The sequence below is a fragment of the Culex pipiens genome, chromosome 3, assembly GCF_016801865.2.
Source record: "Culex pipiens pallens isolate TS chromosome 3, TS_CPP_V2, whole genome shotgun sequence".
In the NCBI taxonomy this organism is placed as follows: domain Eukaryota; kingdom Metazoa; phylum Arthropoda; class Insecta; order Diptera; family Culicidae; genus Culex; species Culex pipiens.
The window spans coordinates 51,643,980-51,671,589 of record NC_068939.1 but is presented as its reverse complement, the minus strand read 5'-3'; the positions used below and the strand labels follow the sequence as shown (position 1 = coordinate 51,671,589).

The 27,610-nt window shown below is 41.4% G+C and overlaps 1 protein-coding gene across 1 annotated transcript; it reads left to right on the top strand.

Moving 5' to 3' along the window:
• The first annotated feature begins 310 nt into the window (after positions 1-310).
• LOC120418495 (palmitoleoyl-protein carboxylesterase NOTUM) lies at positions 311-27,601 on the top strand. The gene is made up of 5 exons (XM_039580932.2): positions 311-1,634; positions 24,391-24,892; positions 24,955-25,251; positions 25,315-25,521; positions 25,583-27,601. The coding sequence occupies exons 1-5, from the start codon at positions 1,503-1,505 to the stop codon at positions 26,608-26,610; spliced, it is 2,166 nt and encodes a 721-aa protein (XP_039436866.1). The 5' UTR covers positions 311-1,502; the 3' UTR covers positions 26,611-27,601.
• Positions 27,602-27,610: the final 9 nt, after the last annotated feature.

Here is a 27,610-nt window from a genome sequence, read left to right as displayed (position 1 = left end):
GATTACCGAGATTACCACCACGATCAGAGAGGGAGAGAGGTTGCTTCCGTGGTGAGGCGGAACCGAACGGAGAGACCCCGAATCAGGTCTGTACGCAACGAACGAAGGAATTGGTTTGAGAGTGAGAGAGCGAGAGAGAGAGAGTACAGCACGTTCGTAGTTGGAAGTGTTGGTGAAGAGAGCATGAAGCATGCGGGAGAGAGAGAATGCTCCTAGCTGGTTTTCCCGGGAAAGTGCGCACCAACACATGGCCAGCCGTGGGAAAATCCTCCATCGTATACGCACGCAGATCTTCGTGAGAATAGAAGAGAGCGGCTCTCTCTCACGTGGTTCCAGCCACCAACACAGTGCGGACGGGAACAAGCTGAAGTTTTCCGTACCTGCGCAACATCCAGGGCCGACACTACCCAGTGATCAGTCGACGGAGTGAGATGTTTGACCGTTGTGCTCTCCGGCAGAAGAAGAACCGCGAGGATCTGTGAGTGAGAGTTCAAGTGATCAAGGCGTTTGCGTAGAAGGTACTCGGACCTGTTCAAGGAACTGATTCGCTGATGAACTATTGTTATACGCGTGGACAAGAATCTACGCAAAGTGCGTGTGTGTACAGTACAGCAGTACTCGGAGGAGACAACTCGGGTGAGGTGTTGTCGGCATGCGTGTTTGGCGGCGAATTGATTGATTAAGTGTGTTGGCGGTGTACGCTACTTCGCGCGAAACAAAACGCGCACACACATCAGAAGGAAAAGAGTTCGGAATTTTGTTTTTGATCTGCGCGGCAGTTCACCTTACGGAAAAGAAGGTGAAAGAAAGTGAGGCGCGCGTACTGAGGAAGAAGAAGAAGAGGGTTGATAAAGCAAGGAAAAAAAAGAGCGCGAATAAAAATATATGATGATGAAAGTACGGAAAATGGTGTGGTAATTGAAAATTAACGTGACCACAACGTGACGGCTGCGCTGATCCCGCTGGGGGTACCTTCCGAGGAAGAAAGTGTAATGAGTGGTGTTCTGTGTTGAAGGTGCCGAGTTCAGCAGGTAGATGCGAGCAAGCGGAGCGGAATGTTGATCACGGTGTACAGCAGTCCGGTCGGAATGTGATCGGTATGCCGCAGCAGCAAGAAGCAGTGAAGAATAGATCACCGCGGGCTTCGCTGAGAAAGTGTACGGGAAAGGGCATAAAACAAACCTTAAAACAACGGCAACGACGACAGAGAGCGACATCAAAGCAATTGCATGGCCAAGTACAGCAAAAGTAGCAGTCGTCGTAGCAGCAGTAGTAGCAGTCGTACCAGCGAAAGTAAAGTCGATCGGATCAAAGTGAATTACGCTGGTGGTGTGTTGTGGAAAATTAAAAGCTGTACCAGCAGCAGCAGCAGCGGCAGCAGCCGTTCGCAGTAGATCAAAGGAAAAACTCGCGTGGCCGGTGCCCGAGTTCAAACGGTTTTGTTGTTTGCGCGCGCAAAAATATTGTTGTTGTTGTGGTCGTGAGGGAGGTTGAGAAGCGCGATGGGTGGAGTGACGAAGCTGGTGAAGGTGAAGCAGGGGCAGTGTTTTGGTTTGTTGGATGCATCAGCGCAGAACCTGCAGATGGCGAGGAGGAGGAGGTCGTCGATTGGGCGAAGAGGCGATGTGAACACGGTGAGTTGGGAATGTTTTGGAAAGATGCTGGTTTTTTTAGCTTACGATGTTGCAGTTTGAATGCAACTTGTTTGATATTTGACGTAATACATCAGACTCTGATAAATTTCAAATCAATTTAAGTTTGAGCCGTCAACTATTTTGATATTAATTTGATCATCACTCTTAACTGCTCTGTATTTAATTCAGATTAATGAATATCTGCACCAAAATTAATCAGCATGTGTCGGTTGTACCCTTCTTAAAGCCAGTGAAAGAATTTTGGATCTAAGGTAAATGTTTCTCTAAATTCATATGATTTTGTGATACAATCATTGACGTCCTCGTTGGCAATCTTTGATAAATGACGGTATCCATAATTTTACAAGGAATAGGAAAACCATCTCCAAAAAGTATCACGACGACTACTTTTAACAAATTGTAGAATGAATTTTGTCAAAATATTTAGGGCGAAGCCAAATTTATATCTTCGAAACATATCACTGACACTTGACAGATTTTTAATATATACAATGGGCGAAGGTATGCAAATAGTACCTCTTCAAAATGAACGCAAATGTTGTAATGGTGACAATCTCTAGAATGCATGCCAAGTGAAATAGCTTGTAGTTTATCTTAAAAAAGCAATCCTTTTAAACAGCTTATATTCATTTTTTAAGGATTCTTTGCAATGTGCTCTGTGAGTGAATTTTCAGTTTTTGTAAATTAAAGGGAAAAAAAAAGATTTTTTTCCTGAGTTTAATAAAACTACTGAATATTTGTTGTTTTATGTTTGTGTGAGTAGTTGTTGCCTTTTTCACATTTATATAACTTTTTATTCTAAGATATATCATCATTCCTTGGAAGTCAGTAATCTAAGCATAATTTCAAAGTCTCATGATAGCAGGGTGCCATTTTAAAAGTAAAATTCACAGCACTCTAACTTTAAAATCAGATCATCAACCTTTACATACCGATATTTCATAAAAAGGGGTTCAAACTTCAAATCAAATACCAATCCCGTTGTTGGATACACAGAGGGAAATCTGTTCCCAAAATCGTGAACAAGCGTTACTGAAATTTGAAACCACGAACAAAGTTTTAAAATTGGAACGGAACAGGGAATATTTTCTTTTATGCTGCAAATGATTGTGGCCAGCGATTTTAAAACAAACTATTTTTTTTTTCTATTTGTATACAAAACCGTTTTTGAATCAGTTTTCGTACTTTTCCGAGAAAACAACAGAAAAAAAGTCCAACGATGAAGTAAAAAAGGGATTGGACTACGACAAACAAACAAGCTTGCACTTTTTGTGTTTGACAGTTTTCCAAACTCGCAAACAAAACAAAATGTATGCAGGCTGACGTTTCTGCATACAAATAAAGCAGACAAAGTGTCAAACTGTCAAAAAGTGCAAGATTGTTTGTTTGTCCTTTAACTTGTTAGGCTGTCATATCGATGAGTCTAAATTTAAAAATAAAACTTTCAGCGATTGTCCACGCTCGCATATTTTATTTTAACAATTGAAGGGTTTCTCATAAGAAATCGACAAAAAAAAATAATATGAAAAGTTTATCACATAAAAATATTTTTTGTTTGGAAAATTCTTAAACTGGCCTGAAAAGTTAAAAAGAGCTATAAACTTTTACGTCAAATGCTGTATCAAGTAGGCGAAAACCTGTTTTACCCCTAATCCAACAAATTGTTAAAAAATATTTTAATTCATTCTAAATGGCAATTTTTCCAATCAAATTTACTACTCCAATACTACTAACTTACGTGAAATTGTCCGAGGATTCCGAATATGACAAAATTGAGACCAAAAAGTGCCGCTATGGCGGCCTACAGGGCAAAAACTTACGTTGTAAAATGTTTGTTCTAGAAAAATCGAAAAACTATGAGAAAAACTGCGATTGACCAAAAAGTTAACACCGTAGGCTTATAGTCCATGTTATTACCTATCTTTTGACCTATGGGAGTATGGGTGTTGGAGGCTGTTGCAAAAAGATATTAAGGTTTTAAAAAAATCCATTTTTGACAGTAATTTGCAAAAGCTAAGAGAAAAAGTCGAACCAATCCTGGATGTCTATGGCACATTTTGAAGTGCTTCAAATGACCTTTTAAATGCATCAAAGAGAGTTGGAATTGATGAAGTTTTACGGAAATGCGAGCAATTTTAAGATTTTTTAGGTTTTTTGGACCTCAAACTTCAAAGCCCGTTTTACCCCACTTCCCTTTGTCGTAGAGGGCTCATATTTGGCATGAGTTCATCTCATGTATAGACAAACAAACCCTTAAAGTTTCATCCAAATCGGAGCACCTCGATACGACCTCTAGAACAAACCGAGCAATATTTACAAATACTGCCTCTTAATGATAACATATACTTTTGAAATGTAAGAATAAAGGTATTGAACAATGTAGCAAGAAGGTATTTTTTAGAGCATCTATTTGGATCTTTAAAACACTTTGAAAATGTTAATCGAGTTTTATTCGACTTCACTCCACGTGACTCCCCTTTGATCTCCCGATTCAAAGGCTTCCCTAGCACGACCCTTTAATCTTCCGGGGAACACTTTTGACACCCCGAAGTGATCTTAATCAGACCTTAACTCGCTGCTGTAAGAACATCAGACATCAGAGAGAGAGCACGGTGGAAAAACAACAAACACACACCCACAAATACTTGGCTTTGAAGTTGCACACGTCAGCGTTCAGTCGGTCAATTAATCGGTCTGGGCCGTTCCGGAACGATCTCCTTTGATCACCCGAGCCGGTGGGTTCACGCTGGACAGGTAGACGCGTGCGGGGGCGGCGGCACCAACAGGTGCTATATTTATCAGGTTGGTCGCCGCGAGCGGAGGATGTCAGTACAGATTTAATCGTCCCGTGCACGTGATGTTTTGCTTCCATGGGGTGAAACTTGAAAGGAATGCTCGGTAAATACGGGATCGTCTGTAGAATTTCTCTTTGATCGCCTTGATGCAAGTCAACAGTCGGTTATCTGAAACTGTCTTTGAAGAAGTTCATAATCTGAAATTGCGTTGTTGAAAATGTTCTGTTGAAAGAAGCTTCAACATGCGTTTCAAATCATCGAAGATCATCGCTGGTTAACTAATTGGGCTCCAGATTACTCAACCAACTTCCGCTGCCCCAGTACACGTAAGTTATTTCCGAATAAGGCAATTTCAACTGGGCCGATATCCTGACAGTGCCGCTGATTAGCGCAGAGGGGAGGAAATTATTCAAATCACATTGTAATTATCCCGCGCGCCGTAACGCATCGGCGTCGGCAAAGATCACACAGGGGCGCGCGCGTGGGCAATTATAACGCGATTAATCTGGGCGCGCACGCGCTCTCTCCGCGCGGTGCCCTCAGAACCGGCCTCCTAGAGGGCTCCAGATCTAGCCCGCTCAGAACCAATCAACTAAGTACATAGCTGAGAGACCGCGCGCGCGTCTGTGTGTGCGTGCGTGTGAGTGTGTGTAATGCCGAAAATGATGGTTTGAATTTTGAAGCACGAGCTCCAAGTCTTCTGGAGATTGCTCGATAACAGAGCACGAATTCCGCCTTCCTTCCTGGGCCTGTTGATGGGCGGCCAGGTTGTTGGATCTCTCTCGCTCTGTCCGTCTGTTGCGCGTACGCGTGGTGTGTCTGCCCCACCGTACCTGCCGCCGCCGTAGACCCGGTCCGGGATGATGAACGAGCCCTTTCTTGGCGTTAACGAGCATCGCGTTGAAGGCAACTTCAAAGGTTCCGCCGCGGCCGCTGCCGCCACAGCCGCAAAATGAATTTGATAGGCTCGGCTAAAAGAGGCGCGATACCGCCACCATCACTTATTATTAAATTATGTATAATTTCAGATACAGTTTACTATTATTATTGTATCATTAATGATATTTCTTCTCTCATTTTTCGCTCTTTGGTTCGGCGGCCTGACGGCTGCTGGATCAGCTCGCCGAGTCCGGTCGAGCTGCTGGCTGGATGGGATTGGTCTGCCGACTTTGCTGTGTGGGGTTCATCGCTTGGAAAATCTTCGCGTGGCTTTGCCGGAGTAATTAGTACGCGCAGCGAACATTGTCATGAAGATCCGTGCACTTAAATAAGCGAGGTCTGACAGTCTTGCTCGACGATGACAGTTTGTTAAACAATCCAGCATCTCTCACTTGGGTGTGCAGGTCAACACGCAAGGATCAACGCGGCAAAGGTCTTCCCGGACGCCCAAACCAGATACGACGGGGGCGTAACGGCGTAAACAACAAAACTTGACAACAATCGTCCGGCTTGTTCCGTCTGTAAGCTGCCGCCGCCGTGTGATCACAGCGTTCCGACACAGCGCGGTCGGACGCCGCAACATAAGTAGATATTTGTGTTCCTAGTCATGTTTTACACGGCGGATGGCCCCCTTGTCAGTCGGACGGTCTGCGCTGCTGGTACCTCGCGAAGGGTAGTTGTTTGTATGTCAGCGGCAACCGCTCGCGCTGCAGGTCGTCCGCTCTCCGAGCTGGTCGGCCTGGTATTGTACGCGGACAACGCTAGGCTAGGTGTGGGATTCCTTGCGTGCCGTTAATTCTCGGCCAGTAATTGCAACGCCGCACCCGGTGTTTGCGGATCTCGCTGCGGAGCAGCAGCAGTAGCTAATTGAAATATCCCTCACGCACTGTCGGCCGGTCGCGGCAGATGGTAAAGGGGTAATGATCATCCGTCACGACGACGGCAGGACCGTTAATCACTCTCGGGCGGCTTTTTACACACTCACAGAGGGTTCCGCCGCGGCACTCTCGCTAATCGGCCCTAAATGGTGCGCCGAGGGCAAATTGGACGGCCTAGTTGTGATGGTGGCGCGAAAAACCATGAGCAATCGACGTGGATGTCACGGTGGTGATTAGCGTGACTTTCAGATGTCGAGGAACTAGCTCGAGTCTTCGGCGATTTGTGTTGGAGCTGTGGGAGTAACTGCACAAATTGGTACGTCGACTAATAGAGATCATATCAACGCTAACTTTTTTTAATAGATCTATGTGTCCCGCCATGACATGGCACTTTTTAAAATGTTGGCATTGGTCATCGGACTTCCGATAGAGATTATTAGTCAATATTAGTCCATAGATGGACTACTAGAATAAACAAGTAAAGTTAAGAGCTCAACCACAGATTAGGGTTAAGCTGTGATGTTTTGACCAATCATATAACGACAGGGGCTTTTGTGACCTACATTTGCTATTTTGTTTTCATTTTAGGATGTTCTTGAGAATCCGACTTGCTAGATTTGAGGTCCTAGAACATAGACCTTACTGTGAGCTTTTCGATAAAATTATGAAGAAATTGCTACTGTTATAGTTGTCCATAAGTGTTAAACCAATCCTGCACTTTTACCACAAAGAATGCAACTCTGGTGATAAGAATTGAACCTCAATTCTGCTGCAGAACTGCAGGTTGCGGTCGATTGGAGGCTCGCTCACCAAGAATGAACGAAAGCCACGTGATGCACCTGTTGTTGACGTCGTCGATGCATGCAAGCATGCATGCACGCCAAAGCAGCTGCGCAAAAGACTTTCGGTTGCGCGATGCATATAATCAGAACCCTGGATCCAGAAAGGCGGAGAACCGCCCCTCCGGGAACGGGGCAGGACGTTGGTGTGTTTCATAAACTGAAATGTTGCGCCGTCACCTGCGGTGTCAGATAAATGACGGCAGACGGCGGCGGCTTTCTTGGTGCTCTTCTTGGCGGAGTTCACGCCGATGCAGTTTTGGACCATGGAAGCCAACGAAATGGGATGCAAAGTGCATGCTCAAAGATGAATTGCAAACTTCTTACCACTCAAATAAAGTACGTGGTGAACTCCAAAAACCTAAGGTCAAACGACCTCGCAGTGGCACACGTCTGGAATGCGGTACCGATAATGTTCACCAGCTGCGGTCCCGCCAACTCGCGGCTCGTTATCTTTGGCGTGAGCTGTTAAAAAGGCGCTACTCCATAAAGTTAATTTTTCAAAATAAAGGTAGTAAAATAAATTGCCAACAAAAAAAAAATCAACTGCGCGAAAAACGAGTCCTCGCGAGTTGGCGCTGGTCGTCGGTGTCTTGTACCCCCAAAATATATGCCTGAAAATCTACATATACGCGCCCGTTTGATAAAAAGGCGACGCCGCATCATTACGCAAGTTGATAAACGCCATCTCCAGAGGCTGGCTGGCCCGGCCGAAACCGGTCCCGGGCCGATCAAGTTCGAGCCGTTTTACGCTCGCGCGGACGGGTGGACTCATCGGGGGTCAGGGTTGTGAGATGGTGATCTTTTTAGTTGTTTATCCCATGGTTGATATTTTCAAAAACGTTTTTACTTTTGTACATAAATTAATGAGTGCTTTCTATCCTATACATAAATTAAGTGATATTCTGAAGTTGTTAAAAAAACTGCCTGAGTGAAAATATTGCAAAATAAGAATTTAAAAAATGTATTTTTGGTTATTTACGACATTTTCCGATACGTTACATCCACAAAATAATTATTTTTGTCTCGAAGGAAAAAAATCATGTATTGATTTTTGCATCCAAGAAAAATGATTTGGATCTTAATTTTAGAAAACATGTTCCCAAAAAAATCTACAAAAACTGAGTTGGCCTAAAGAAATTATTTGCTTGAATTTTTTTAAGAGTAAAATTTAAAAAAAAAATATTACGGCGAAGTTTAAATTTTTTGACCTAAAAACGAAACTATTGGCACTACGCCCCCCGGGGCATGGCCTTCCTCTAACGTGGGATTTCTGCTCCAGCGCCTCTGACGAGACAAGAGAAACCGGGACCGACGTTTTACTTCACCATCCGATAGAAGCTCAGTGGATAAGGCGGGAATCGAACCCGCGTCTCATAGCATCATCGGGATCGGCAGCCGAAGCCGCTACCCCTGCGCCACGAGACCCAAAAAAATAATAAAAAAATAATAAATTAAGTAGCCTTATATGTGGAAAGGTTTCAAAATTTGGGAAAATACTCATCATCAAAACGCGTTTTTTAAGGTTTCAGAACCCGTTGTTTATTTAAACAAAATTATGATTTTTTTTGCTATGCTCTGTTTGCAATTAGCTGGTTTTAGGGAATTTATTTTGGCAAAAACATTGACAAATATTTGCAGGCAGAAAAAATGGCTACACTCTAAAAGAATAACCCATTTTTAAAAATCTGGATAAAATTTTCAAAAAGTTCCTTTCTGCATAGAAAGCCCATGACTCATGGGTTTTTTTTGAAAATTTAGTCTAGAAATACCTTTAAAAAAATAATTAAAATTCAGAAAAATGGCGTTTGTCAATACACTCTATAAAATAACTCATTTTTTAAATAAATTGTTTTAATAAAAAATAATTTCCAAAGCATATGAGTATAATTTCATTACCAAAAATAACTTTCATGCTCATCTTTTAAAAAGATATTTTCAAACTACTTAGAAATTTATCCAAAATTTTCGATTCTGAGATTTCAAATAGGATAAAACAGAAATTTAGATAAAAAAAAAATCGAATGTTTTCCTTCAAAATTAAGCGTGAACTTACTCGAAACGAAAGTTATTAATTAAATGTTGATGCAAAACTTAAGATTTAATGTAATCGTCTGAATCAGAAGTAAAATTATGTTTTTACGTATGATTTGTTGCAAATTTATATCACATCATATTTAATTTAGCGAAATTGCAAAATTGTTACAAAATTTATAAAGTAATTTACATCATTAATGATGAACCAATTTTGCATGTCATTAAACATTCAACTTTCAATGTCGACCCTTCTTCGATTTGCGTGAAACTTTGTCCTAAGGGGTAACTTTGATCCCTGATCACGAATCTGAGGTCCATTTTTTGATATCTCGTGACGGTGGAGCGGTACGACCCCTTTCATTTTTCTGTTTTTTACTAAGACACGTCTTTAAGTGATTTGTAGCTCGCAACCGTGAAGAGATAGAAATTTGATTTCAAAGGGACTTTTGTGTAAAATTAGACGATTTGATGGCCTACTCAAAATTCCGAAAAAACGTATTTTTCATCAAAAAAAGTAAAAAAATAGTTTTAAAATCGCTGCCATTTCCCGTTACTCAACGGGAAAAAATCGTGAGACATGTCATTTTATGGGAAATTTTTAGGTACTTTTCGAATCTGAAATAACCCAGAAGAGTGATTTTTTCATTCAGAACAAAATTTTTCATTTTAAAATTACGTGTTTTTTTCTAACTTTGCAGGGTTACATTTTAGAGTGCAACAATGTTCTACAAAATTGTAGAGCAGACAAAAACAAACATTTTGATATGTAAACATAAGAAGTTTGCATGTATTCTTCACGAGTTATCGGAATTTCACAAAAAAGTTTTTTGAAAAAGTTATTTTGACCATTTTTGACCAGTTTTTCGAATTTTTGACCCCAAAAACTGAAACGTGTGCTTTTGAAAGTATTTTTTTCGGAAAGTTCAGCTATTTTTGCATAAGAATGACCCCTTGGACGATTGTTGTGGCTTGTGCCGTGGCTATTTTTTAACTTTTTTGATGAAAAATACGTGTTTTTCGGAATTTTGAGTACGCCATCAAATCGTGCGTCTAATTTTACACAAAAGTCCCTTTGACGCCAAATTTTTATCTCTTCACGGCTAACTGCAAATCACGGAAAAACGTGTCTTAGTAATAAACCAGAAAAATGAAAGGGGTCGTACCGCCCCACCGTCACTAAATATTGAAAAATGAACCTTGGATTCGTGATTAGGAACCAAAATAACCCCTTAGAGCAAAGTTTTACGCAAATCGAAGAGAGGTCGGGGCAACTGCTGTGTGAGCTGGCGGAGAATGACCCATAAATAAGTCAACAAATCGTAAACACATGATTTTACCTGTGATATTCTTTTCGATTGGCATGAAAATTTTGAAACTTTTTAAATGGTATAAAAATCCTTTTGGGATAAGTCTAGAGCTTTATTTGAAGAAGAACTTAGATGCTATGTTTCATACGTATAAATAGTTATAATCGTCACAGAGAATTACTCTTCTTGAGATTTTCACAACTCTGGTATTCCTGAGGAATTTGATAAAACAAACCTAATTTTCTACAAAAGCTTAACTTAGCAAATACAATTTTCTTACTAGATTCTTTACGACCTTTTTGTTTAAAATTGTTCAAAAAATAAAACTGCAAAAAAAACAAAACAAAAAAAACAGTCGCTCTTCCAGCTGCGCGATCGCTCGACTTGTTGTAAACCCTGCAGGCTGGCATTTGGCACTGTTGGTATGCGAAGTGGCTCCAACGGGCTCCACACCTCCTCCATCTCCTCTCCGTTCTCCAGTTGCTTCTGAATGCGGCCGGCCGGTCCCATGACAAGCCTTACAGCAGCGGGCACCCCCGGTGATTTACGGTCGCGTGAAAATTGCCGACAAAACTTTCGTCATCCGGAGGTGGAGTGGCAGAAGTTGTGGCAAGGTTGTAGGGGAGCCCCTTCCGCAAGAAAAAACGGTGAGCCCCAAAACTGCTCGATAACGCACTGTAGGCGCTCTCGCGACACCAAGAAGCAGTTCAGTGTTCGATTCCAGCCGCGGCCGCGCAAGCCAAAAAGACTCGACGACGAAACCAGAAAGAGATCGACCACAAACCACAAACAGCAAGCGGCGGCAGAAACACGCAGAGAAGAGAGAAGGAGGTAAAAAAAAGGAGAAACACAACAAACGAAAGATCAAAGGATTTTTGCCGACACGCCGCGCCGGACCTGAAGAAGTAACAGTCGCGCTCCAACAGAGTACTAGCGCGCGTATCGGTGTGCATGGGAGAGTCTGACACCCAACCATGTGGTGGTGGTGGTAGTTTCCGACCTCGCGAGGAAAACGTGGAGCATAAGAGAGTTGAGAATGAGAGGGAAAGAGAGCCTGATGGTGTGTTGGGCAACTTGTTGTGGTTGTGGGACTTATCAGCTGCTGGAAAAATTCACAATATTTTTGTTCAATCAGATTATTAAGTTTAAATTGATTAGTAATAATGTCAAATGCTGAAAAATTTTAGTTAATATTTTGAACTTGTAAAACTTGTTCATCAAGTTTTTTTTATGAATTTGCAATTTTACAAGTTATCACTTAAGTTTTCACATATTTTATAAATAATTCTAAAAGGCATTTTTTGGGGAAGCAGTCTTGAATTGCAATTTTGAACTTACGAGTGGAATCAACAATATTGTCACCTTGAGAGTGAAAATTGCATCAAGATATGGTCATAATAATGAACACGATCAGTACAGACTCGATTATCCGAAGGTTTGTATGAAGTTCGGGTAATCGAATCATGACCAAATAGTAGTTTATGCAACAAGTTGCAAAAAGAGGATTTTTTCAGCACGAGTCGTACATTTATCCAACGAGGTTCACCGAGTTGGATAAATACGAAGAGTGCTGAAAACATCAAGTTTTGCAACGAGTTCCATACAACATTTTTCAATTCCAAAAAACACACACTGAGTGAAATTGAAAAATGAAAAGTTCAACCCATTTGAGTGCTGAAAAGTAGAACTTTTCAGCATTTATTTTGAAAAGTGTTGCTTTTCGATTCTGTTATTTTTGGTACAGAAAAGTAGGCTATTTCGTCGAATGACAGGAAAAGTAAGTAGTTTCACGACGGAATTGCAAAAAACATTTTTTGAAATTCCGTCGTGAAACTCCCCTCTTTTCTTCTCATTTTCGAACGACGAAACAGCCTACTTTTCTTTATCAAAAATAACAGAATCGAATAGTAACGCTTTTCAAAATAAATGCTGAAAAAATATACTTTTTTGCTGAAAATTTGTGCTTTTCAACACTTGTTTGGAAAAGTTATACTTTTCAACATTTTTTTTTATTTAAACGACTAAATGCATGGACATTTTACCTATAATTCTGTTCAAAGGGTGTTTTTCGGAATTACAAAAAATGTTGTATGGAACTCGTTGCAAAACTTGTTTTTTCAACACACGTCGTATTTATCCAACTCGGTGACCCTCGTTGGCTAAATGTACGACTCATGCTGAAAAAGTCCTCTTTTTGCAACTTGTTGCATAAACTACTATTATGCAACAAGTTGCAAAAAGAAGGTTTTTTCAGCACGAGTCGTACATTTTTCCAACGAAGTTCACCGAGTTGGATAAATAGGATCAGTGCTGAAAAAATCAAGTTTTGTAGCGAGTTCCATTCAACATTTTTTCAATTCCTTAAAACACCCTTTGAGTTGAATTATAAGTCAAATTTTCATGTATTTTCATTTCAGCATTAATTTTGAAAAGTGTAAGTATTCGGTTCTGTTATTTTTGGATTGCAAAAAAATGAATCCTGTATTTTTTTCAAATTTGACTAAAATTGGGTCGCAGAACACGAATTTAATGACAAAAGCAAGAAAATTAAAAAAATACGATGGTGACCAAAATGGCGATGATGGAATATTGGTTGACGAAAACAAAAATTTTAGAAAAAAAATATCGAAAATTTTCAGAAAATTCAAAAGATTTTCAAATCAACTCCAACATGTTAAAAGTGATTCTTAACGCAGGGAAAATTATTGTATTTAAATTTTTATTGAAATTTTAGATTTTTGAAAAAACATTTTTTGCCAGTCCGATGAGGAGTTCGTTCGTGGCCGTCATCGGGAGCAGTTCGTTCTGCTTGGCGTCCGTGTTTTTTTGTTCAATTGTTCGCGTTTTTTCTCATTTTTGTGGATCGTCCGGGTTCTTTCGATTGACCATGTTCCGAGTATTGCCACGGTGATCGTGTTTTGGTCGGTTATCGGTCGGGGAACCGTGGAAATGCGGTTTTTGCGACGATTTTGTAGTATATTTGCTAATTTTAGCGGCGTCGTTTGCTTCGATTCGGAAACGAAAGAGATGAGAAAAACCGAGAGAAAAACTGTGTTTGTGTTCGTGCGCTCTTGCCGGTCTGATAGTGTTCGTGCTGCGTCCGTTGAGCCCGCGTGTGTGGTGTTGGCAGACACGCTCCCGCTTCCAAGAACGAGAGCGGCTGTGTCATCATTAGAATCATTGCGAGCGGCGATGATGATTGCCTGGAGAGAGAAGCCAACGGGGAGACTGCTGACAGTTTATGCTGTTGGGGTGGGGGTGACGCGGGAGTCGACAGTGCTGCCGGATTAATGTTTTATTTTTCGTTACAGTAATTTATATTTTCTTCCCTATTTCCTCGACTTTTTTTGCTTTGCATTGCGATTACTTCGTAAATATTTCTTTCAAAATCAATTAAAGTTCAGAACAAAATAACTTGTTTTACTTAATGCGATTTATTCTAAGATTAGGTGTAGCTGATTTCAAAAAATATTTAACTGGTCTTTTAATTTAACTCTTTCGATCAAGTATTTAATTACTCTTCCTTCGTTTCCCTTCTACTTTTTCTTTTAATTAATATTCTTTTTCAGGAAAAATCAAGGTAATTTGTAAAACTGCAATTGATATATTATCTATATATTTTATTTATCTGAAAATAAATAACTACTATATAACACACATGAAACATGAAATTGGAGCGTTTGGTACGGTATGTCCACGCATCCTTCCTCCCCTGTAGATTCTGTGAAATGTGATCCGTTCTCAGAATCCTCTCTGCGGTAAACACAACGCAGTAGGGCTGGCCGCTTTAATTTTTGTAATACATTTTCGGGTGTTCTCGGATGTACTGCAATTATTAATATTGACAAGAAAAGTGCTTGGGGCGTTATCTAATCACAAGACTTTCCAGCATGCTTTCATCGGACTGGCTGCGTTTGTGTTAGATTAGATTAGATTAGAAAACATTTTTTGCCAGTCCGATGAAAATTTTCTAAAAAAGCTTAACTCGAATTTATTGTTAAAAAAAAGAATATAAAAATCGAAAAAAATGTCCCTTATTCGATTATTCCAAGTTTCTTTAAAAACCATTGGTTATAAAACATCGGTTAGTTAAAATTTCGAACAATTTAAACTTTGAATAATTTATTTTTTAATTACGACTATCCGAAGCCTCGATTATCCGATGTTTCGATTATCTGAAGTTCGATTATCCGAAGGTTTGTATGGCACTTCGGATAATCGAATCAGGAACAAAAAATCTTGTTTTTTTTTTATAAAAATAAATGAGTTTTACAACCTCATTTTAGTCAAATTTGGGTTGTTGATTGCCTTTAAAAAATAAAATGCATCACCGTCATTTTGGCCGCCATCTTAGATTTAAAAATTCTATATAATTTTAGCGTAGTTCAGGGGTCATACCTATGCTCATGCTCAACAATCAAAAATTAGACAACAACAATTTTTTTTCGTGATTCGATTATCCGAAGTTTCGACTATCCGAAGTGATTTTTTTCCGAGGCCTTCGGATAATCGAGTCTGGACTGTATCAAGTTTTTTTTTTAAATATTTATCACACTGTATTTTTTTCTAATTCAAAAAGAAATAATTATCATGAAACGATTTGCTCGATTTTAGCCCTATGCTGTTTTATTCATAAATAGTTTCAAATAACCTATTACAGTTCAGATTTGAAAGTTGGATATTCAAATCAACTATATCTACTACAAAGCTTGACTGCATTCCCAATCAATCAGTCAGTTCTGCAGAAACCCCCCGATACAATCGCATGTTCCGAAAGAACTCTCAGCAGCAGGAACAAAACTGCCTCAACTTTTTATTTTATTTTTCAATCTGCACAAGCAGAACAAGAAGGCACTCCAGAACAACAACAGCAAAAAGTCCAACAACACGCTACAAAATAGAAGGAAAGAGAGAAGCAAAAAAAAACGTAAACAGTGTTTTGGCGGAATCTTTGATCAAAACTCGAGCAAGGAACCCCACGCCATCGGGGCCACTTCAAACAAACGATGCCGCCCCGACAATTTATATGTATGAGATATTTCCCTCACTCGCTCTCTCTCTCTCTCCCTCTCTTTCTTTCTCCGCGCACTATCATTGCTCACACTCACACATTCAAATACTGAAAAATGAGGAAAAATCGCTCAGTTGGTCGCTCGTGCGCGTGTAAGCGCGCTCTCTTTTGCTCTTTTTTTCCTTTTGTTTTTCGCATGCTTGTGGAAAGGGGAAGGGGGAGGGGGCACCATCCCCCAAATATTTTCATGTTTGTAGTTTCGCTCTCGGCATACCATTGAAGTGGTGCCAGAATCTTTCTTTTTGTTTTGTTTATTCAAGTTACATCATGATCTCCTTATTTATTTTTGATTTTTTACAAGTCAATACTAATTTTGTAAAAGTAACAATTCTGGCAACCCTGTCATCCGGAAAATTCCTTCGATTTCTCGCTCTCTGCACTCTCTCCCAGAGCGGTGGTTGTTTTTCTTTTCGTCTGCTTTGAATGATCGTTTCCCTTTAGCGACTCTCTCTTGACCAGCCGGGTTACGGCTTCGGCGACGGAACTTGTCCGACATTCAACTTCCACCTTGCAGCAGCACATCCTCCTCGTCTCCGGTTCGTTCTCCATGCCTTGCCATCCCTCTACAGTTTCTCCCACGAGCGCGAGCACACGCTGCACGATTCGTTTGAGCATTCCGGGTCATGATCAGATCAGTTCTGAGCGGACTTTAACATAAACAACAATGCTTTGTTCAGCACGCTGAGCCGGTTGGCTAAGCCGAAAGAACGGAATGCTTTGTCGGGATGTTCCCAACAAGCATCACACGCACTCGCAGGGATTAACAACGAACGAGTCCTCGCAGATTATCTGTGGTCGTTTATCCGAAAATATTTGCTTTGTGGTCTCTGGTTTGAGCGGCGACGGCCGGCACCATTCATCTCCGGTTCGTGTTCCACCCAGAGAGGAAACCAGCAGGAGGGACCCGCTTTCACACCTAGTTCTTAGAATTTGTTTACTTAGGACCACAGACAGTCGCCGCCGACGCCGCCGCCAACGTTCTCTGTTTGTTGTTCTTGGCGATCGGAGCTTGTTTCAGCGCGGACTCACGCAGAGTATAAATCTTTCTTCGACCCCGGGACCAACCACCGCGGGGGCTCATCCGACGCAAATACCGGAGAAACACGATGCTCTCGGGCATCGTCGTCGGCAAAACCGCTTTGACATGGTGGCGGCGGCCGCCGCAAACCTGCTCAACAATTAATTATCAGCTGGAGGAGAGCTCGGATTTCAACGAGTGGCAGACGCCGGCTTCCACCGCGGGAGGACCGTAAATCACCTGCGAGAGAGAGAGAGAGAGAGAGCGAGTGTGTGTCTAGGTCGGCAAAGTTGAAGCGCGTTCGGGCACGACAGGAGACCGACGTTCGACGAACCAAACCGGACGCATTCTTCGGCGTCAGTATCGGCATCGAGTAAACATCAACAAGTGCTCGCTGACCCGCTGGGCTTTTTGGAGCACTTGAGAGTCGTTTCTTTTTTTTTTGAGGAAAAGGCCGCCAACTCGGAAAGTTGGGCCGTATTTATTCGATCTGCACGGTTGGTGGCGCTGAGCGAATCTGCGCACTGTCAATTGTACGATAAAGTAGTGCCGCTTTTCCGTAGAAATGTTTATGTGTACGTCGGTTGTTTTACAGTTAAAAGTAAATTGTTTAGGTGCAGATTTCTGAAAAAATAAATGATTAACTCCACAGCAAGCTTTATATCTGAAGATTTCAATAAAAATTTAGGTTCAAACTTACCGTCTGAATTTGCACATCATTTTAAATAAAACTGACTTATTAGCACGAAAACCATTCCAAACGCATTTTTTTTTTCATGGATGGACGTTTTGTCAAAAAGACAATCTACTGAAAATTTGTTTTACTTTAAAAATCATGCGAAATGCTTTGTATTTAGTTTTGCCTGAAAACTCACAAAATTGATCTTTTTTCCTTCAAATGATTTGATCTGTTTTTTTTTCACTGGGATTTGAAACTGACAAAAGCATATTTTTGAAAATAATGTTTCTTAGAACTGGCCATGGTCAATAGAATTCAGAGCTCTGCATCAGAATAATTAATAAAACTTTCTTTTTTTAAAAATCCCAATGAATTGCTAAAATCCTCAAAGAAATAAATGAAAAAAAATAAAAAATTTGGGTAAATGATCTTTTATTTATTGTTTTTCAAACTGCTCATTAGGGTGGGTACGGATTTTGAAAAGTTCTCAGATCAAGTTCTGGTGTGGTTCCCTTTGTAGGGCATACCCATAGGGACTCTCACGCCAAATTTCAGCTCATTTGGTTGAAAACTGGCTTGTCTCAAGCGAGTTCAAGTTTACATGGGATTTACTATGGGAAATTTTGAATTTTTATTCATTTGCTCCTACACGCCTGTGAAAAACATGTAGAAACTTCTAGGATGGTCAGAAATGAGCGGAATCGTCTGGGGAACAACTTTCCCGAAGGGACCAGGTCGATTCATCCAACCTCCATCGGGCTCAACGGGAATACATCCGGGGTTTTCGGCACCAACGGTTTTCCCCAGAAAAGCATCAAATTTACCTTAGCATGCTATGAATGCTATTATTTGGAGGTTTGAATACAGCTATATAGTATCAGGATCACCATAAATGATAACTCTATAGTTCAAAAAGTAATAAAAAGTCATTTTTTTTATAGGCGATGCTAGTCCACGTGGTAGCTGTTTGACATGTGGCGTCACGGTGTTCATCAAGCATTCATACACCCAACTGGCAGTCGCATGATTGTGATGCATGGCGGCATGAAAGTATATCAGAATCTGCATGAAATCTTTCCTCATGCATTTTTTGCGATATAGGAGTATGACATTTTTGCCCGTTACCGACAATTATCGACATTACCGACGACTTTTTGGTTGTATTTCACAAAAAAAACACTTAGCAGAACGAGGATTGAACCACCAACTTCTTGGTTATTGATCCGACACGCTACCACCGCGCCATGGACGCTTGATGAAAAGTGAGTGAAAGAGCACCAACATATGCTTCTCTTTGGAGTGTTGCTCGGGGACGGGCCAGCTTTATATGTGTTGGTGAGAACTGCAGATCGCTGAAATTTTTACACGCGGGCAAAAATGATCTACGGGCTTGCTGCAAATATGTTATAAAATATGACATTTTCTGCAGCAAATCCAATGTTGCAGATTTTGAGATATATTTTTCCTTTGGGTGTAGCATGCTAAGGAAAATTTGATGCTTTTCTGGGGAAAACCGTTGGTTCCGAAAACCCCGGATGTATTCCCGTTGAGCCCGATGGAGGTTGGATGAATCGACCTGGTCCCTTCGGGAAAGTTGTTCCCCAGACGATTCCGCTCATTTCTGACCATCCTAGAAGTTTCTACATGTTTTCCCCAGACCTGTAGGAGCAAATGAATAAAAATTCAAAATTTCCCATAGTAAATCCCATGTAAACTTGAACTCGCTTGAGACAAGCCAGTTTTCAACCAAATGAGCTGAAATTTGGCGTGAGAGTTCCTATGGGTATGCCCTACAAGAGGAACCACACCAGAACTTGATCTGAGAATTTTTCAAAATCCGTACCCACCCTAGCTCATGGTTGTAAGAATAATAAAATATCCATAAGTAATTTTTTTCTTAAACTGCTTATATATTTCATATTTTTTTTTAAATAAGTTTGAGTTCAAAGAACTGATCATGCTGAATAGAATGCAACTTCCAGATTTTTTTTGGAAATCTTTTTTTTAAGGCGTTAGTCATATCGAAAAGAATTTTAAATGCATGCAGGAATAAATTAAAGCAGCCTTTAATAAGTTCAACGAATTGCTCGTGTTTGAAAGAATGTAAAAACTTGGAAACTAACTTTTTTAAAAAAATTATTTAACAACTGATTTATTCTACACAATTGATTTCATCCCATTCGGTGAAAGGACTCAAGGCGCACCCCACCACTATTACCAATATGAACCATTTTTGTTTAGTTATGGGTAGGGCTAGTGATTTTTCGCGATTTCACGGAAGCCGCGTAGTCCCTTGCCTTGGCCGTGAAATCTGGTCAACACCGTGAAATGTCGCGAAATTCGAAAAATGACATGAAAAATTGAGGAGGATGATTTTTGAATTGAAACAGATCACAAGTAGAGCATTTTGGGAGCAGTTGTTGAAATAAATTTAAAAATATTGCATGATTATTTAGGCTCTCATTTTTTAAGTTAGATTTTCACATGTATACAGTGAACTGAACTTTGATTGTAACATGACATGGATTTTTTTAAATTACATATACTTTATTGAATCTTTCTTACAACAATTACATTTGATTTATATAATAAGGTGTCAGCTGTTGCTTTTCAGTTTTAGTTTGCTTTTCGTGATTTTAACACTGTTCATATACTTCAAAAGTATATGATTTATCATGTTTGTAACACTAGGTACAATAAAAAAATGTAAAGAAATCATAACCTAACCTAAAATAAACTTAAACTTAAAATAATCCTTGAATCTAGGAACATGTCATGGATACCATGGACACAATGTGAAATTCAATAAAAGAAACCACCAAACAGTTTGAGCTATTTTATTTTTAAATCTCTGTTAAATTTAGTAAAATAACGATGAATAAGTCACATTGAATAACGTGAAAAAAAATTCAAAATGATTTGAATATTTTAGGTAGAAATTATGTTTTTTATTCAATTTTGAAATAAAATACATGTTGATAAAGATTGCATTTTTTAAGAATTTTTGAATGGTTTAATTTTGTTTGTTGCAAAAATGTTTCAAATGGAGTCTTGCCTAAACTTATTCGAAATAATCATACACCCAAAGTTAAAGAATGAGGGGATAGTCCTCACGAAAAGAAACGTGAGGAAATTGCTATTTTGCGAGAGTATACTGCCGCTCCAATCTAGTCCGTCCCATATGTAAAAAGTGAGTGCTGAGATAATGCTGTGAGAAGCCCAAAAAAAAGTCTACCATTTTTCCCATTCTAAACAAACAATTTCCATAATTTTTTTTAAACAGTTATTTCAATATCAGTCTAAAGAATACCACTACCATAAATTTGATTTTTAAAACTTAAAATTTGGAGATAAAAAAAAAAAATTTTCAGCAAGAGACCGACTTGACTTTATTTGTCCATAAATAAAGGCAAGTCAGTGATGGTATCAAGGTAGGCTTGAACATTTACAACAGAAATTTACCTGTCATTTGTTGGTTTGTTTTGGTAGATTTTCAAGTAATTTTTATTAAATGATCTAAAAGTTTGTTTGTTTCAGGTTAATCTTATTGACGAATAGTTTTAGTAAAATTCCTAGGTATGAAACTTTAAACGGCGACGAGACAAGCAATTTCTTTTGCTGCAAAGTGGAAGATATTTGAATGCAAGTCTCAGCATATGGAACCCACGAAATTGAGTTATCCACAATCTGCGTTGGAAGGCAATCTCATCCAGAACCGGGATCAAGGGAATTCAACCAAGAAGTAACAGAACTGTTTTTTAAATATTAGTTACAATGGTATGTAGTTTCTTTTCTGGCCGTGGTTGTCCCTCGCATGAGAAAAAAAAATGCAGAATAGGTAACTTATTTTGCGCTTCAAAATTCTTAAACATTAATTAATTATCAACAATTTAAGTTTTTTTTAAGTTCAACAGGCTCTTAGAGACATAGTCTGTGTATTATTTAAATTATTAAATATTTATATTATCGATTTGAGAGACATTTCTATACAAGAACTGACTTGCCTTTATTTTGCATATGGGACAGCACAATAGTCATTTTTATTTTGGAATTTTTAGAACAAACATGACTTTTTTATTAAATAGGCTTGAAGTAGATGTTATAACAAGACTTTTGTCAGGTTTATCTCGAAATCGACAAAAATACATATGGGACGGACTAGATTGGAGCGGCAGTATACTCTCGCAAATTATTTTTTTATGTATATTTATCAACCTTACACCCAAAGTTAAAGAACGAGGGGATAGTCCTCACGAAAAGAAACGTGAGGAAAGTGCTATATTGCGAGAGTAAAGTCCTCTCGCGTGTTCATTCGTTCATTGGAACAGTTCATCCTATTGAGTGGCTTATATGGACAAATGACCGCCACTTAGTCATCCAACCATGGTGGCCCATACGGCAAAGGCACGGTTCAATATGTCAAAGGGCTTGGGTTCGAGTCTCGGTAACGGTACTTTTTTTTTGATAGATGAACTTTTTTTGAGGATGAACCCATGCGTAAAGTACTCTCGGTCATTTCGGGATTTATCCTCTCAGTCCGCACACAGTACCATTTTACTACCGAATCGTGCTCTTTATCCTCTCGTATGCCGATGTCCAGTTCTGGGTGTATATTAAAATTGTACTTTTGATGGATTAAGAATGGTTTTCGGTTGGAGAGACTTTTGCCAATTATTTTAATATTGAAATTTCAAAGTCATTCAAATGTTAAATTGGAAAAAATGAACTCATTCAAAATTTGCAATGATTATTTTGTGTCAGGGGATAATATTTTGTTTTTTTTTTTTTTTTGTGAACTATTGTTAGTTTTGAAAGTAATTTTCCTCTACACAAAAATACTAAAATAAAATAGTTTTGCCTTTTTTCTAGCAGATTTTCCAGTGCCGTGAAATTCCAATGTTTTGTAATTGGCATGCCAGGAAATTTCAATTTTTGAGCCGTGAATAATCACTAGCCCTAGTTATGGGTCTCCAAATTGTTCTGGAATACTAATCTTGGAGTCTACCAACATAACAACACGACTCTTCCGAACTCGCATTGGTGGTTCATAATTAGTGATGTCTCTTCGACGTTTGTCGACCACCTTTGGAATGTTGTGAGTCCTCCAATAGTCTACTGCCATAACATCATAATTCAACCTTGCCTTTGATCATGTTTTATACTCAGAGGTGCCCGTAGGACGTTCTGATATCACTATAAACTCTTTGAACAACCATTAGGATGTTCTGGGTCTTCCAAATCGCGAATTTGTTAGGAGAGTTACATTCCCTTAACATATAACGTACACAATTTATTTAAGAAGTTTTATTTAAAGCACAAAAAGTAGGTAAACCAAGCATAATTGCATGAAAAAAAAGTTAAACAAAAACCGCACAGACCACAGAAACTCCGGTAGCGGCATCCGTATCGAAAAGCGTCATAACCATAATAAAATTTGCACCCGGTCTTGAGAGTCCCTCCTCGCCGTCCAAATATGAAGCGTGAAAGCGGCGGCGGTCAGAGCGGTAGCCCAAGTCCAAAGCAAAAGCAAGAACTCGTGAAGGCAGTACCTCCAGATCGTCATTACCTCCCCGCACCGATCGTCGTCCCGCAAAGAACCCCCCGATGGAGTACCCAGTAAAGACACCACCAAGAAAACCTCAAAGCCCCATTAGTGGTGTCATGGCTCAGAACGTACTCCCCGGTATTATGCTCTCTTTCACACTTTGGTAGCAGGTCGGTTGGCTCCCGGACAGACGGTAGCAAATCGCCGCCACTAAAGTGCGACGTTGGTCATCGTCGTTTTTATTTTTTTTTTACTTGAGGAGTTTGGAGGAGACCTGGAGAGCGCAACGCCAAAACAACAAAGTGCCGCCGCCAGCCCAGCACCGGCTGCTACTGTTGGTGATGATGATGACGGTGATGGTTAATACCCTGGTTGGGGTCTCCCGGCGAGGGCCTCGATGCACCCACCGCCGGCCACCACACCAGCAGTGTCTTTCCAGGGCCAGTTAAGGTGTACCACTAAGGGTACGCTGATGTTGTTTGGGTTCTTTGCTGTGATCTTGGAAATTCAGTCAAGTGGGATTTACATGTAAAGATAATTTTTTAAGAATTGTGTAATTTTGAAGAACAGAATTTTGCTTTCAATAATAAAGTTCAACTGTTTCACATATTCAAACACATCATTCTTAGATTTAAAAAAAAATCTTGGAAATTGGTAAAAAAAAAAAAATCTACTCAACTTTGAATTTTACATTTTATTTGAATACAAAAAATCTTTTAAAAATGCGTCTCCTCAATAAAAATGTCCTATAAAACAAAACCTACATAATAACAACAACGAAGAAGTCGCGCGGCCAGTGGCGGCACTCTTCAAAGAACCGCGCGGCGAATCACACCGACCGACCGCCAAACAAATCGATCAGGTTCGTCGCCTGCCAGCGTGCGACGACGCCGTGAAATTATCCAGTTCAGGCGTGCCGCCGTCGCCGCTGCCTCCACTCAGTGATTGATGTCTTTTGGGTTGCGGCCGCTGGCGGGGCCCACACACCTGTCCGTCAGTTAAAAATACACTCGCGGTGATCGCTTCAGGGGTTGGGTTTCGTCGGGTTGGCTGTGCCCGGTTGGTATAATGGTCATTTAGCATACAGCTGTTTGGCAGAAGGGTTGTTTTGGCATAAAAGTCGATTCACATTATGGTCCTTACGTAGACCTAAAGAGACAAAAATCCTTTGGGCATTATGGTTTGTTTTACATGAGGATCATTTAGACATGATGATTACTTGATGGTCTTTTGGACATGATGGTTACTTGGACATGATGGTCACTTGGACATGATGGTCACTTGGACATGATGGTCACTTGGACATGATGGTCACTTGGACATGATGGTCACTTGGACATGATGGTCACTTGGACATGATGGTCACTTGGACATGATGGTCACTTGGACATGATGGTCATTTGGACGAGATGATCATTTGAAAACGAAGGTTTATTTACATTCGTTTGATTTGATCGTCGTTGGGACAATTGAATCTTTATGTCACACGTATTTATACCAACCGGGGTACACTCCTTCAACCCGGTTTTCTTCACATTCCATCAACCCTTTCCCTCCCGGCAGCTCTCCGTCGCAAATTATTTAATGACAGTTTGATTAATTTCTTGATCGATTTCTTCTTCCGCAGGCGACAACGAGGACAGTTGAAGTGACCCTGGCGGCGTGTTTGTGGCTGCTGTTGGCGGCCCTCTGTGTCGTGCCAACGAGCCGGGCGGCGGCAGTTCCGGTAACACCCGCCCCCGGCAACCGTCCCCGAATGGGCAACATCTCCATCGAGAGCAACTCGATCCAGCGGCTGGTGGGCAGTGAAAGTGAGCCGTTGGCTGCGACGGCGTTGCCAGCGGCGCCAGCAGGCGCCAACAATGGAAACAATCAGCAACCTCCGGTGGTGACGGCGTCGGCCGGTTCCGTGCAGAAGGAGTTGAAGCGGGTGTTTCTGTCCAACCGGACGGTGACCTGTAACGACGGGTCCCAGGCTGGGTTCTATCTGAGGAAGTCACCGGGCTCGAGACGGTGGGTGGTGTTCTTCGAAGGAGGATGGCACTGCTACGATCACAAGTCGTGCCGGGCCAGGTGGCTCAAGCTGCGACATCTGATGACGTCGGCGCAGTGGCCGGAAACTAGAGATGGTAAGTCATAGCGATATTCTAACCTGTTTAGAACCCTCACTCATCAATCTCTCCCACTTCAGTTGGTGGTCTGCTGTCCCCGTTGCCTCAAGAGAATCCCTACTGGTACAACGCCAACCACGTGTTCGTCCCGTACTGCAGCAGTGACTCGTGGAGCGGAACCAAGATCAAGCCGGACACCCGCGACGGGCTGCGCTTCATGGGATCGCTGATCGTGCGCCAAGTGGTGGCCGATCTGATCCCACTCGGCCTGGGACACTCGCAGGGCGCTGACCTGCTCATGGCCGGATCATCTGCCGGTGGACTGGGCGTGATGCTGAACTTGGACAAGGTGCGCAGCTTTCTGCAGTACGAAAAGGGTAAGTTTGTAGCTATGTAATCAATTCCGAATTTATGTTTTAACAATCCTTATTTTATCCAAGGACTGAAAGTGAGTGTCCGTGGCGTTAGCGACTCCGGCTGGTTCCTCGATCGGGAACCGTACACGCCAGGAGCGGTTGCCGCGTCGGAGGCAGTTCGCCAGGGCTGGAAGTTGTGGGACGGCGCCCTGCCCGAGGCGTGCGTTGCCGAACATGTGAAGGAGCCGTGGCGGTGCTACTTCGGGCATCGACTGTACAATACACTGAAATGTAAGTTGATTAAAATGTTACCATTATAAATCATATCTTATCATCAATTTCATCCTTCCAGCTCCCCTGTTCGTGTTCCAGTGGCTCTTTGACGAGGCTCAGATGCGTGCGGATCACGTTGGCGCTCCGGTGACGCCCCAGCAGTGGGACTACATTCACGACATGGGCGGAGCACTGCGAGAATCACTCAACAACGTCACAGCGGTGTTCGCTCCGTCCTGCATCGGCCACTCGGTTCTGACGAAGCGCGACTGGCTGAGCATCAAAATCGACGACATCAGCCTGGCGGATGCGCTGCGGTGCTGGGAACAGTCGGACGTACGGGAACGGCAGGTTCAGCGGAGACAGTCGAACCGGAATGCGAATCCGCAAAAGTTGAGGAGAAAACACAACGGAGGTCGGAGGAAGCAAAATCCCGGTGCTGGAGCAGATGGCCAGGGCGAACAGGTGGCAAAACCAAAGCTGACCAAAGAGGAGCGAGAACGACGTCGGGAGGAACGTCGCCAGCGGCAGAACCAGCGACGGCTGAATCGGCTAAACAAAAACAACGGCGGTGCCCGCAATCACACCCGGCATCAGCAAAAACACGAAGAATCTTCTTTATCAACGAAAGTTCCTAGACTTGAGCGTTCGCCAAATAGCACCGGAAACAGCAGCAGCAGCAGCAGTACAAACCCAAACAAGCCGCTGGTCAACCAAAACGGTGGCCACCACCGGCTGCGGAATCAGAACAAGAAACGCCTCAACCACAAAAATCGCAACCGCAAGAACATGAACAATCGGAAGAACCAACAGAGGCAGCAGCAGCAGCAGCAGGGAGGAGGCTCGTTCGCCGCTGCCTGGGAAATCCAGGAACCAAAGAAATGCTCGCTGAGGCTGCTGGAGCGGTGCAGCTGGCCCCAGTGCAACCACTCGTGTCCGACGCTGACGAACCCGCTGACCGGCGAGGAGATGAAGTTCCTCGAGCTGTTGGCCTCCTTCGGGCTGGACATGGACGCGGTCGCGACGGCGCTCGGCGTCGACATGCAAACGCTCAACAACATGGACCACGCGGAGCTGGTCAATCTGCTGACGCAGCAGGTCACGTAGCTGGAGTAGGCAGCCCGTGTGGGTGGGTGTGCATGTATGTGCGAGCAAGTTTTGTAAATACTTGAACAAACTATAGTTAGGAGATATAATTTATTTTTTTAACGCTAGCCTAATATTTGAACAAGTTCAAATGAGTAACGGTAATTGAGCAAGATGTATTTCTAAATGTTTCTAAATTAGGGGCGCTCTGCCCCCATCCTTTATTCGATTCGGTCCAGTTTTGTTTAGAAATGCAGCTCACCTTTCTTTGAGATTAACTTTCTATAGAGCGCGCGCGTGTTTGTTAGGAGTGTGAAGCAGTGCGAGAGGGGCTACGATACAAACCACACCAGACTGAATCAAATGTTTAATTTATTTATTTTCTGATATTATTAGTGACGTGTAAATTATGGAAAAGTTATTTTTAACACTACATGAATAGCGACATTGTCCCAGTACTTAGCGTAGCGAAAGTTGGCTCTATTTAAGAGACATGTTTGTAAGATACTAGCGGTTGATTTAGGCAGTAGTCGTATTTATTTGCTTGCGAACAAATTAGCCCTGTAAATAGCTAGCCGTTAAGGAACCATCAAATGACTACCTCACCGATAACTAGCATTACAACAACAAAAAATCAGCCTGTTTTGGAGCGTTCGAATAGCAATTGGTTAATTGGAAGCAACAAACAACTGCAACGAATCATATTTTGTACCTGCAATTAGTCATAGATGTAGAGCCTAAAGTGTAGCAAAAACTATATTTTTTCACTCCAAACTATCACCAATAAATCCGTCTCAGTGACAGCCTCAGTGCCAGCGGATGCTGGCCACGAGATCAAAAACCACAATTTGTCAAAATTACTAGCGGTTAAGGATTTTTACCTGTAAAATTCTTGTATTTGTACATATTTATTTATACTGATAGATCCAGAGAGTAAAGTTGAAGATGTTCGAAAATGCCAAGTGAAGATACAACACGAACGAATAAAAATAATGAATTGAATTTTACCCTACACGATCGC